Here is a 14,038-nt window from a genome sequence, read left to right on the forward strand (position 1 = left end):
GGAACTTGCGTGGAACATGGGTCAGACTGGACTGTCAAGAAACACCTGCAGAAACCAAGCTAAGTGCTTGAGTATGCAGCAGTGCCTCACTAATGACTATTAAGGTTCTAAATGTATGTTTCAGTATAGGGCTTTTACATGGAAACCAGCTTTCATGAGAACATATCCTTATTTTTGCCAGATTCATGTCTATTAACATTTTCATGGTCACAACTTGGACACAAAAGCTAACAAAGAGTCACCTTTCTCTGTTCTTAATGCACAAATCTATTTGCTTTTATCTGAAGGTGTAACGATTGCAAAACCTTGTACAGAGGTGAAAACATTTTTTTTTATCTTCTGGAGATTTACAGTAGCAATAAAAACAAATAATGGTCTTCAAGCAGCAGTGCTGAAGGTGAGTCTGCAAAACCCACAGTGTGGGGGAAGAACAGGAGCTTTATGAAGTTTGTCACCGGTATTTGGTTTAACAAGTAGCTACAAGATACAAGGCTTGAAAAATGGATTAAGGTTAAACTGGGGCACATTAACAGACCACTGCTTTGTAATCACAGGGGCCTGGCAACACTTTGTTTTGGTTGAACAGACTCAATGTTTTCACAGCAGATTACAGGATAGACTTGAACCTGCTCAGCTGAAACAGAAATGGCAGGGAGGCACCCCCACCAGAGGGAGATTAGTTGTCATACTCTGACCTTTCTGTGACTTACAGACATATCTCTACCCAAAGCCTTTTCACCTAGAGATTATCCTCTTAAATTGCTGGGTATGTTACCCTTCTGCCACATCCAACAACGAGCTGCAACTCCTTATGCTTAAAATAGAGTGGCATCTTTTGGAATAGGGAAAACTTCCTTGAAAGGGAAGAGCACACCAGCCTTGTCCTTTAACATGAAGCTGAGGAAAGCACATCCCAAAGGCTGAGGAAAACAGCTTAATTCTTCCCCTGTTTGTAGGAAAGGGAATTAAGCTTGAGGCTGAAGTTCTTTCCTTTACCTTACAAGAGATAAGGTTCAGAGCTCACGCACTTTGTTTGATACATGTATTACTTCCATTAGTATTTTGGTGACATGAGTACTCAGACATTATAAAACAAGTTTCCTCATCTCCTTTTGTGTAGAAGAGCTCATGTGAAAGCTTTAAATAGCTACATTAATAACCAAAATTAGCGACAAAGAAGTAAAAATGTCCAGCACTCAGAACCTTCCATTCATCCTTTACCCAACTGAATTTCTTAAGTAGTTTCTGAATCCATTTTCAGCAATTTATAATTACCTGGCTACATGCATAATGTTTAATTGACATGAGCATTACATCAACTACCAAGAATCAGAGCCTCAGATCTAACAAGTAACCAATGAAGCATAAATACATATATTAAAAATTAGAGTATGTTTGTGTAAATTTATCTAGTGATTCTGTGAAATATCTTAGATTGATTTCAATATCAATTTATAAGTGCTGGGGAAAAAAAGGAGTTATACAACCCAAATTTACTGATTTTTTTTTTTCTCAATGGTAAACAAATAGTAAACTTGCCCTTGAAATGAGAAGAGCTATATAAGAGGGAAATAAGAACCTTGCTAGTGGCATGATGGCTCCTTATCTGTCCTTAAAAGACCTCTGCTCCAGCCAGAAGCAGGAGAGGAGACTGCCATTCTGATGCCAGGAAATCTCACCATAACTTGATAATTCTAGAAATTCTGTGCAAAAAGCAGTCAGGAGCACTCATGCAAAGATTAGTAAGGAAATTATATGGAACAAAATATATTATTTAAGAAGAACCCTGCTGACTTTACTCATGGATCTTCTGAATTGCTCTGGATTGTATTACACCAGACATGAGGGTACCTTTCAACAAAATATGGTGCCACAGTAAAACAGTTTTTAGAAATGCTCTATTGCTAAATGCTTTTCATCCCTTTTGATTAATTAAAACCAAATATCTTTCTGTGAAGGGTGTTTTAAAATCATTCCTAAGATCAGCTGTGCTGCTAGTAAGGCAGGAAAACCCCCCCAAGGACATTATACCCATGGTTAGCAACTGTGATTTTAGAAAGCATGACTTTGCAAACCATCTTTCATCTCATTATTTCCTTATTTCTCATCACCTGGTTACTTAGAAGGCGTGCAGTTCTCCACATAAGGCCCCTATCCAGCAAGTTTAAGAGGATGATCTCTCAGATGTTTACAAACTTGATGGAGATGTGCACCTACAGGACCCGGATGGGGCTTTCAGAAAAAGCCAAATTTCCAGGCAGAGATGCAATTACCACTCTACAAAAGCACCCTCACAGTCCCTGCCTCAAGCAGCTCAGCACAGTTATGATTTCAGTTGTTACAGTAGGACTGGAGGACAAGTAAGGCTCCTCCTGTGAGTCCCTTGCCTTCTGCACAGGCCAAGGCCTGGAATTTTCCTGCTGATTTCTTGCAGATGACCTGGGAGCCGCCACCACCACTCACAGCTGGTGAGTGACTGAACTTGCACAAGGGCTTATCAGAGTGAGAACATCTGGAGTGCTGTAGCTGCTGGCTTTTAACCATTCAGCCAAGCATGGGAAGGAAGTGGAGGAGCCTGGCACTTGGGCTGTGCTTGCCCTCTGTAAATCATGTAACAGAACCTTTAAATTCCAGCATTATTGTGGGCTACAAGAGCCCCTTTCTACAGGACAGCAAGAGCTGAAGGGACCAGCAACAAATGATGATACCATCACAGGAGTGCCCTATCCACCCTTACTGACACATTCCTGCTGCAACCTACAGTCCGGCAGGAGTTAAAGTGTAACTTCTTACAGATACAAAAATCCTGTCCAAAGGACTCTCTCGGCTAAAGAGGTGACATTATTTTTCACAGTACTACGGTGAACTGAAGGATGAAACACTGATGGTTAATTTGCCTTTAAACAAGCATGCTAGTGACTTTAAAATTTAAATAATGGAACTTTATTTGAGAAAGGATTATGTTAAATATAGAGGATAATTTCTTATATCCAATTCAAAACCAAGTGCTTTACTTTTAAGCACAAACAGACAAAATGCTAAAGCACAGATGTACTCACACACACACAAAATATATATATAAAAAAAAAAAGCAGGAAACCCCCCCCCAAAAACCAAACCAAACCAAATTCCCAAAACCACACACTCACACTCCTGAAAAAAGAAAAAAAGAGCCCAGTTTGCTTTCTCTTCTCTAGAACTGATCTGGTAAATTTATTTAACCCCAAACTGTCTGCATGGCAGCTGAGCAGCTCTCCTTAAAGGAATGCACTGCCCTGCTCTGGCATGTGTTTGGCAACAAAGAGCACAGGTTGACATCTGATGCCCAACATCAGAACTTTAAGACACAGTCAGATGGCTATGATTTTCACTGCCAGAACTAAACTTTATTTCCATGTGTATTACATACTGGTATTTGATGCCAAGTACATTAAAATTACTTCAACAGAGGATTTAAGTGAGGAATACTTATTCTTCACTAAACAAGAAGGAATGTAAAAACCTATAAGAAAAGAACTGTTTAAGCTTTGTTTTGATTTTGACAAACCAAACAGTTAAGTACTCTTCTATTCTCTCCTCAGATCTTTCAAAGTACCAAAAAGTATATTTTTTTTTATAATCATGCAGCTGAAGAAAAAAAATAGTCTTACAAAATCCATTTCTTATGCTAAATATGGTTACAAATCAGAGTATTAAACACAAAATTCCCAATTCCTATTTTTAAATACAAATACTGTATTATATTATGAAATGGGGATAATTAAAATATATCAATGACTACAAATCTAGTAATTTAAAGCAAACAAACATGCTGTTTGCTTTCATGTGGAAGAATTAGGATATTGTATGGTTCAAGCACTGCAGTAATTTCTGTCAACTCCTTGATGCCCAAAATGTCAAACTGCCAAACACAAAGAGACAAGTGTTCAGGTCTGAATAGCACCAGGTGTTTTTCTTTTTTTTTTTCCCCCCCTTTTAAAGTTATTAACATTTAATAAAATGAGTGACATTACAACTTTCTGAAAGTGACATGCACAAATAGAGAATCTGCTCTGAGTTTCCAACTAATAAGCTGAAAAGTTTTAGACAGTACCGAACAATTATAATGTATTTCATGGTACACATGAAAACAGTGCTTCCACAGTATATCCTCAGTTCTCAAGTACAAAAATATCAGTTATGGGTAGTCAATAGTTATCAAAATTTTTATTGGTACAGAATGAAAGCAGCATTTACTTTATTGTTTTTTAAACCATACATCATAAAATTCCCTAGTACACGTGTGGAGGAGTGAAATAGGCTCTGTACTATTTACCTGCTACTGATCCTAAGTTCAGATTCCAAACCTTTTCCTGGCCAAAACCAAACAATATAATTAATAGCTAAGTAAAGGCAGTTCCTCAGTGTGAAAGGTCAGCATTTAGAGTTTTACTAAAACACTATTCTTGAAACAATACGTCACTTAAATGTATAATTACATACACTACAAGTGAAAAACAGGTTTTTATTAACAAGAACTATTGAGACTGGGCATAAACATCTTAACCACAAACCCAGGAAATATTATGGATGCTTTGATGTGGCCCTTTTTGGTGAGAGAGTAAGAATGAAGTATGGCTTTTCAATCTTCCTTTAAAAGCACATTTTATAAAATTTTGTAGGCTTAAATTATTTTAGGCTTTAACACTTTCCAGTAACATCATCTACTAATTAGAAGCATTAATTATGTCCATATATTAAGCAATTGGCTGATAACTGATTGCCAGCAGAACAGGAACTGTTTGCTTTTGTTGTTGTTTTTTGTTTTTAAGTAAGGGAGGTACTTTTTCTAGTGAGAGCCATCCTACAGTACTATCAAATATTTCAAAGGTTACTACATAGCTTCTCAAATAAAATCCTCAACAGTTTCATTTTCCAGCAAAAAATGCTCATATCAAGCATATGCAGAGAGCAAATACAATCAAGTGCAGACAGTTTAAAAGTATCTCTCCAACACATTGTTTTACAGTTACCCTCTGCAAAATAAAAGCCCCTCCTCGCCCCAAATGGATGGGGCGAGAAGGGGAAACAGGTCTGCCATTCATGTAGGAGTTTGGCTAGCATAGTTTTATTAAAGTTGTTAACAAAAATAGTTAAACATTTTTACAATTTAACATCCAGTCTGACAAAAGGCAAATCAATGAAAAAAATACAAAAAAGTAAAAAAGTGCACTACCCAGTCCAGTATTTTGCTTTAAATTCATGTCACTTACAGTATATGAAAAATAAACCCAGAAGTGTAATTACTTTAAAATACACCGCTTCCATATTTCAGTATTTTACACATATATTCTATAGTGGAAGAGGAGATCTCTTAAAAACCTTACTCTTAAAATATTGAGGTGCATATACCAAGTGGGATAGACTTGGCAAGTTAAGTTGCAGTAGAGAATCCTTTCAAATTTGGCATTTCACTTACATACCTTACTGTGCCAGCAAGGTCTGTAATACCTAAACCTTCTAGTAAGAACAGTAATTTTATTTAATGCAGATTTACTAATACAGACAACTACAAGAAATGGTGAGGTCAGCAACTCTATGGGATCTTAAGGAGATACGAGTCCTGATTTAGTTGTCGAATGGAACAATGTCACAACAAACTTTTAAGGCCATGTTTTATTTGCTGATTAATGGACAAAAGGCAATGGATTCCCCCCCACTAAATATTTTCTTGAAAGTCTGTGCTCATAAAAATCATGAAAAGTTGGAAAGACTTAATTATTGAAACTTTAAATATATTTTACACAATCTTGTTTGTACAAAAATACAAGTTAAATATAAACATAAAGCAATCATGATAATTTTATGTAAATCCATTTTGTGATATTCTGTTATATATAAAAAAGTTTCTTAGCTCTGTCTCATTTGTGAAAAGATCAATACCAGATTGAATCACTACTGGCAAAGGGCCCTAAAAAGCACACTTTAGCATTAAATATGTTTTACAATGTAAGTACCATTTCCTGATTTCATCTTCTAAAGACTGGCAAAAGATAGGGCAGTATGTCCATAAACCAACAAATAATTTGGCTACAATGTCATAAAACACAAACACACAAATCTGTACAATAAACCAGTAGCTATGCAGAACGAACTAGTTACACACACATACACAGACATGGAATGGAACTTAGTGAGACACTGTTTGTAATTCACTGTTCTTCAGCCTGGCATTTTGTCTTACTTCATCAAATGAATATGACTTCGTTACCTTTCCATTCTTAAATACAGTGTGAAGCAGGTCCTGCAAGAAACAGTGCTGTTTTAGCAAGAGTGATTTGGCAAACAAGGGTTACACAAACTCAAAATTTGTGGATACACAAATCCAGCTAGGTAAGGCTGGAATTTCAGACTGTCAAGATACTAAATCTTTACAGTTTCTTCTGACAGCTTTCTCTAAAGGGCTTGGGTCATCCTGTGCACAGACAGCACCATTGTGCTGACTAGTTCCTACACCTGGCCAAGGCCAAACACATGTAAATAAACCTTGCTAGAGCAGTTTGTAAGAAAGGTGATGTGCAACCAGTCAAATACAATTCAATTATAGAGGTTTAAATTAGGTGGTTTTTTTTCTCGAGGGGAAAAAAAAATCCCAAACCAAAAAAACAACTTTCTTCACTGTGCCCTTTACTCATATATTTTGTAAAACAGTGTATCAGGAAGGGCTTGCACACAGCACAGTGCAAAGGCAATAAGCAGAGCTGGCAACAAAAGTCAGCACAGCAGTAACACTGAGCAGTCCCTGCATTTGGTGACCTACTCCAAGGACCTGTGGCTTTAGAGAGATGGGCCACAGAAATGTACATTTCCCGGAAGCCCCAGAACTGGTACTACACCAGAGACCCTCTCTAATTTCCTGTGACCAAAAAAAATTTAATGAATAATTTCACCTGACAAAAATGAAGGGACAATATATTGCCAAATTTCAGAGCCAAAGTCTCGTAATTTGTGTTGAAGAGATTTCTCACCATGAGGTCCTTCCCTCTCTAGATGGATGTGAATTTTCATCATTAACATATGCACATGAATAGGTGCATAGAAAAAACTTTCATATTTATATAAGATCTTTGTGTCCAGAGCAGAATATCTTCAGTGTGTGTAACAGCAGATTTTCCATCTTGAAATTTCTCAGAGATTTAAGTTTTATGCTTACTGTTACATAAAACAGTACCCTCTGCCTAGCCGTGCAAAAACAGCTTCTGTATACCAGGAAACTTTCAACCTCTAAAAGCAGAAGTGCAATTTGACAACTTATTTTCAGTCCTCTTAACTTGGGAAGAGACTCAACATGCAGTTTAATGATTCATTGCTGGATGCTGAAACACATGACGTATCAAATTGAAAGCCTGAGACTGGCATAAAACTTGTGCTTATTTCACAGAAATAGCATTCCATTTTGCAGTTGTAAAGAATTCAAAGGAAAACTGAATTCCTGGTTTTAATATACATCTTCAAAAATTTTGGAACTGCTCTATGTACAGAGCATTAACTCCTGAAGGAACTATTTAAAAAAATATCTCAGTGGGGAAGTAGAAGCACATTTTAATTACAGCTGTCTCTGTTCCACCTCCAGCTAGGGTCACTACTCAAATTGTGCAATACAGGCCAAACAAAACGACCTGGCCAGCATATATTCTGCAACACTGAGATTTTAGCTTTGGGGAAAAGCAGTAATGTTCTTGTGTTTCTGAAGACAAACAAAAAAGATCTGTAATTGTAAAGTCTGAACATTCTGTCATTCTAACATTCTGCTGTTACTGAATTTAGTACTGAGGTAATTTTTGAGTTAGTAAGATGGGAGTTGAACAAAATGACAGATAATTCAGAAATAAATTCTGAAATTAATTTATAGCCTTCCTCTTCTCAGTCTATTCTTCCGAGTAGAATGATGCAATAGATTCTGAAAATTCATACCTGTCCATACTCTTCCAGATCTCCTTTGCCTTCCTCAAGTGTCACATACTCTCCAGCAGGTGTCCTGTGCAACGACAGCCGTCCTTTCTTTGACCTTTTGTTGGGATCAGCTACAGGGTCTTTGAAGACATTTACCTAAAATGAAGAAGATTTTTTTTAGGAGGAAAGGGCTTTGTGGGACCTATTGCAGATTGTGGTAATGTAACAGGAAATGTCAAACAGGTTTTCAAGTGGGGAGACCTCTACATAAAGGAGAGTGGTACAAAGGTACAGACACATACCCCAAGGCCGTTGGTCACTACGTAACTACATTTGAAGGAACAGTTTAAGAGGTCTCTGGTTAGTTTCTGCAACAAAGCACCACCAGATCCAAAGGCAATATTCTCAATACTCCATTTATTCTTCTTCATTCCCTCCACAATCTAATAAGAAAAAGAAAATTATGATGGAGCATACTTTTAGGCCATGCCATTTTCCCATAAAAATATTATACTACTTAAACAAGATGCTTTTACAGACAATTAAGCCAACTAACATTCAGTTTCCAGAAGATGTTAGTAATAATTTGGTCAATACTTGGCACACTGTTTGCATTTTTATTTACAGTTCCAGCATGGAACTGGAAAGCCTTTGCTTTAACACAACTATCGTGCCAGCACATATACTTCCAAAACTAGGGTGGCACAGTAATGCAATGCCCAGAGAAACAGAGCTCTAAAGAAAATAAAAGACTTCATGGGAGTATTTCAGAGCCTTCCAAATTCTCAGAATTATGGAAAGACCTGGAAGCAGAGCCTGTATCCTGAAACAATGCAGTCATCCTGCTCAACTCCAGAAAGTTATTACCCTCTCTGACCAATGACTTAAACAGAGCAATTCTCTTGACATTCTCTAGAGTAAGATCAGCAAGTTAAAAGGTGGGAAATGAAAATACATAAAATTGCTCAGTTTGCTTTGCCACCTTCTCCAGCAGGTACAGATCAATGTGAACTGTGCTGCTAGCAACAGTCAAGGTAAAATTTATCATTTCCCTCCACCCTCATTCTACCCAGACAAATGTGACATCCTCTAGCCTGGAGTACTGGCTGCTCATTTAGTCATGCTCATAAAGGGCCAAGATTTGTTTCCCTGACCTGTTACTCTTACAACAGCCTGAAATGACGGCTATAGCCTCAGAACAGGAGTTCAAACTGTCTTCTCCCTAATATTTTATTATGAAAAGCAGGTGAGAAAACCAGAGTGTGTGAGACAGCAAAATACCATTCATCAAGAAAAACAGGATGGCGAGAAGCAGAATAGAAAAACATAATCTATGGGAAACAGTGTAGAGTTTCAAAAGTCAGACTGACTATTGCAAAATTGTCAGGAATCTGGTAATATTTTGGGCTATCTTAGCATCCTGAGTAACACTGAACAGGACTGTTTCAGGAGTTACTGATGTCAAGCTGCTTTTGTAAGGGACAGCTAAGGCTCATAAGAGGGGAAAAAGAATGAAAAACACAATTCCAATTTCAGACCGTGACAAACTGGTAGTGTAAACACAAGAACATACTAGTATTTGTTTATCCACTTAGTGACATGCAGGCTGTCTTCACAGACACTCTCAGTCTGAATGCCTGACAGAGGCCAGTCAACAGGACATGTGAACAGCAGAGTCATAACCTTCTGAGGACATGCTTGGAATGCCTTCCCACTACATTTCTGTCAGAGATTTCCCCAGGAGAAATTTTATCAACGATTTTCCATCATTCCAATGGTACCAACTTGCTCTGCCTCACTCAGCAAGTCAAGCAAAATGAATGAAGTAACTAAAGCTGACAAAGGAAGGGCAAGAAATGGTATTTTGTATACCTTCTACTTGAGAAAAATGCCCAGTGGTGCCATAAGAAATGAGATTTATCTGGGCTTGGATATGGACTCTACTTCTCTGTGCTATCTTTTAAAGAGGTAAATACAGGTAAACTCCACCTGGCTTCTGGTTCAGACCCTGAGCAAGCCTGAAGCTATGTGAACTGCTGGGCAAGCCTGAGCCAGTGTGCTCTGCTCACCTCACTGTGCAGTTGCAAAGGCCAGGTCTGACACTGAACTCACTTGAGATACAACTACCCAGTACAAACATCCTACACCAAGGCACATGATGCTGAGGCTTCATGTTCATTGATACCTGCAGGTTAACAGATGTTAGTGTAAGTACAGCTTAGCTGGGCCATGGCTGCTTAACCCTCTTGCCTGGGTGAGAAGAAACATGAATCCCCTTTGAGCTCAGCTCATTTACAGATGGTTTGTTCATCTCCTGCTACAGGCACAACTCCTCACTTACTGTGGATGAAGAACTGGCTTTTAGCTTTCCACTCTCCCATGGGATTTCCTTACTTAGATTGATCTTTGTCAGGTGAGGAGGGGAAGGGAAATCCAGACTAAGCTGAAAGACAGCTCTGACCCACTGTACCAGTGACCCACTGCAAAGGCCCAGACACAATTACTTCCTTAGGTATGGAGGAGAGATGGTAAACAGCAGTAGTAATAGGGAAGAAGAAAAGGAGGAGATCTGAAAGAACTGAAGCTTCCCCCAAAAGGAAAACAATACAGAAGAAATTTTTGTTTCACACTTTCAAACCTATACAGGGAGAACAATTCAGGTATCAAGGTTTTGACCAGCTTCCTCTGACCATTATGAGCATGATTAATACATGAACTGTGACTCCAGATTAGTGGATTTATTTTGTATAAAAATTAAAGACATCTGGAAATTGAATGTTCAAAGAAAATCCTTTGAAAGTGTAGTATATTGTGGAGTTAGCAGATTGGAATGATTTTTAAAAGTGAAAATGCAAAGAAAGTCAAAAAAGTTTCCTTACCTGTTCTACCAGCATCCCCTATTAAAACAAAGAATTTTAAAATCCAGTTTATACTCTGAGTTGTTTTCTACATTGTTGTTTCAGCTACTTTGGGCAGCTAAATGAGACTATTGGCCACTAGCAATTCTAGATTTTCCTATTGTACCCATTACCTTTCATCTGATCCATAACAATAAATCATGCCTAGAACTGAAAGCTGATATGGAATACTCAGAACAAAAATCTTGCACAGGCTACGAGAGGGGGAAGAAAGACAGCCACAGTGATATATTTGTATTTGTTCATGTAAATTCCTTTTGGACAAGAATGAATTATACTTAGGTGTTGGTTTGGTTTTTTTGGTGGATTGTTTTATTTTGGGTTTTGGTTGTTGTTTCAGGGGTTTTTTAATGTTATGCTACTATCCAATCTTCTAACAGTCAGCATGATAAAACCTGTGGTTTGCTGACATGAAAGAATGAAGGGATTAATAATATTTAAATATAACTAAAATAAGGCTACAAAATCATGGTCATTTTGTTCCAAAATAATTTGCTGCTGTCAAATGAGAAATGTCACTTTCCTTCCCATTTCTCCCAGCTCAAAACAACATTTTCTTCTGTCTAGTGCTGGCAAGTATTAGCCCCTTTTTAGGGTACAACTTAATTCACTAAACTACAAAACTGACCCCTTTTGGCTGAGTTGGTTTGCTGCTACATGTGTGATCTAAACTATTTTAACTACTAGTGGCTCAATGACCAAAGCTGACATGAGGCACAGCAAGATTAGAGTCAGGAAGAAACGAGAAGGTGCCACTGGGCAGCAGTGATCTGTTGCCTCTGTATTTCTTGGGGAACTTCTGATCTCTATTACACGTTACGGGAAGACATCTCATAATCAATTACAGCTTCGTAAGGAAAACACATAAACAGGCAGATCACCTGAACAAAGAATTGCTCATTCTGCCTCTCATCCTCTCCCATTAGCTGCTGCAATTGTTTTACTGTTGTTTAGAATTTTTCACTCTAGTGCAAATATTTTTAAATACCTGCTTTAATATTTTAATTTAAATTGATGCTATAAGACATCCTTGCATTTTATCTAGTGTCACTTAAAAGAAGCAACCAGAGTTCCTTACAAGGAAGAATGGTCCAGTTTCTGTCCTCTCACAACTCATGAAAATCTCATACATAACACACTTGCCTAACACAGGCATCAATGCTGTTAGACCACTGTTCAGAACAAGTAGAAATGTTTTTCTTCTGTGTGAGTTTTGTTTTCTTTAACAGAGTCTTCCCCTGCTATCTACTCATAAAACTTTCTTTCAGCTATTAACCTCTCATGCTTGTGTCCTGTTGAGCATATTAGCATAGTTGTATATTCTCAAAAAGCCACATGGGATAAAAAAAGTAAAACAGAATTTACTTTAAAGGCCATTGGAGGTGGGGGGTGGAAACTGCAGAGCATGACTGCACTATAGTTAGTCTATCAGGTTACAGTTTCACTATTAACAGCTCTCTGGGGATCTGAGTGACAAATCTGAGTTCTGTCATTGAGGTTCACGTTATGTGCCCATGTTAGACATGCAGACAGCTTCAGACCAGCTAAACCCCAAAACTGATACCTCCCTTGCTCATAATTTTGAGAAGTAGCAGAAGTCAGCTTTGTTGAGAAGAACCTAAGGATGTGTCACTCTAGAAAGCTAAGACAAGTGGCACCAAATTCAAGTAAAATTAATCTTTATTAAACTTATTTCTGGTTTTGAACTCTAATACAGCAGAAGATGAAAGACTCAGGACAAACCAAAGTCGAGTCCTGCTCCTCTTACATGGCCTTCATCACCTGTAGTTACTGCAGTCTATGCCTTTATAACCATATTGCATTACCTAGTATCTACCTCTAGTCAATAGTGGTGAATTTATGACTTATTTCAAACATGCAGAATCTACTAAATAATCAATTTATGTCTTTGTAAAATTGCAATTTTGACTCAGACTATAGCCTAATCTTTTACACATATTTTCTGGCTTTCCAACTAATCCTTATTCCACTAGTTGCTCAGTCAAGGATCTTGCTTTCCTTACCTTTTAAGGTTTTAAAAAGTCTCCTTCAAAACTACACCTTCAATATGTGAGGACAAGCAGTCTTCAGATGGTACATAACCAATGAGCCAAACCAGTTAATTACTACTATTGCTGCAGCACAGTGATCATGCAGTGTGCCTTAGACATCAATGAAAGGACCAAATACTGCCAGACTTTGATCTCAATTAGACTTGACAAGCATGATGAAAGCAAACAAAAGGAGAGACAGTGGAAAGAGAAGGGTTACAACAGGGGGATTAGAAAATGCTTTTTAGGATTTTTTATGCATCTTAATAATTTCCTGTGGAGTTTTAATGAATTTGTTTTATGCATTATGATATCACTGCCAGTGTCTGGAATGAAGGGCAGAGGTGGGGTCAGCAGTCTCTGCTGCAACATCTGACTAGTTGTAACAGAGTCCAGATTAAATATCAACCTTGCCAGTGTCACCCTGACACATGAACAGGATCTCCTACCTCTTGCAACGTGTTGATATCCACACCATCCCCTTGAATAACTCTGAGATACGGTGGCAACAACTTATAGCCTTTTGAATTCTCTGTAATGGGAAACTTCTTCCCCAAGATCTCCAAGACCTATTGAAAAGGGAGAGAGGACAGTTCAAAATGAAAATAAAAATCTGCCAATTCAATAAAGAAACAAGTTTCCACATGCTTTTTCTAAAAGTCATGCTTTTTCTAAAAATTGAAAAAGATCCATAAATATACCCACATAATCATGCTCTAAATCTATCCACACCATAAAAACCCCATGCCAGCCATTGTGGTGGAAGCCCTTAAAGCAGTCAGAGACAATATGGTCTTTAAGAACTTGCACCAGAGAGCTAATCAGAACCATGCTTCCATCCTTTCTCCCTTTGCTTGTGGTGACTTTTTGTTACTAAATGTGTCAACTGAAGATCCTGATCTTCTTTTGACCTCCTTTAAGATGGTGGATGAGGCTTTCAGTTTTTTATGATTTTGTAAGCCACAAATATTCAAAATTAAACACTTCTGATAAGAAGGTTCTCTTATCAGATCTGATAAAGGTCATTCAGAGTTCCTGATTGTGATATGCCACTTATCACAAAGGGGGGAAAAAATGCTGTTAAAGCTGTATAGATCTAATTTGACAGAGCACCAATGTAACTAACATTGCCCCACA

The 14,038-nt window shown here is 37.8% G+C and overlaps 1 protein-coding gene across 2 annotated transcripts in view; it reads right to left on the reverse strand.

The window, feature by feature from the left end:
* Nucleotides 1-3,364: 3,364 nt before the first annotated feature.
* Nucleotides 3,365-14,038, reverse strand: part of NAMPT (nicotinamide phosphoribosyltransferase) — a 34,802-nt gene continuing 24,128 nt past the window's right edge. The window contains exons 8-12 of one of the 2 annotated variants that reach the window (XM_086886760.1): nucleotides 13,351-13,470; nucleotides 10,812-10,829; nucleotides 8,235-8,375; nucleotides 7,954-8,088; nucleotides 4,181-6,283 (exon numbers count right to left, since the gene is read on the reverse strand). In XM_086886760.1, coding sequence (XP_086742886.1) covers nucleotides 6,170-6,283; nucleotides 7,954-8,088; nucleotides 8,235-8,375; nucleotides 10,812-10,829; nucleotides 13,351-13,470 — 528 coding nt within the window. In that variant the 3' untranslated portion in view covers nucleotides 4,181-6,169. Of the gene's footprint in view, nucleotides 6,284-7,953; nucleotides 8,089-8,234; nucleotides 8,376-10,811; nucleotides 10,830-13,350; nucleotides 13,471-14,038 lie in introns of both variants that reach the window. The other variant, XM_086886759.1, reaches the window with a different exon arrangement.

This window comes from Cyanistes caeruleus, chromosome 4 (assembly GCF_971803275.1).
Source record: "Cyanistes caeruleus chromosome 4, bCyaCae1.hap1.1, whole genome shotgun sequence".
NCBI classification, from domain to species: Eukaryota; Metazoa; Chordata; class Aves; order Passeriformes; family Paridae; genus Cyanistes; species Cyanistes caeruleus.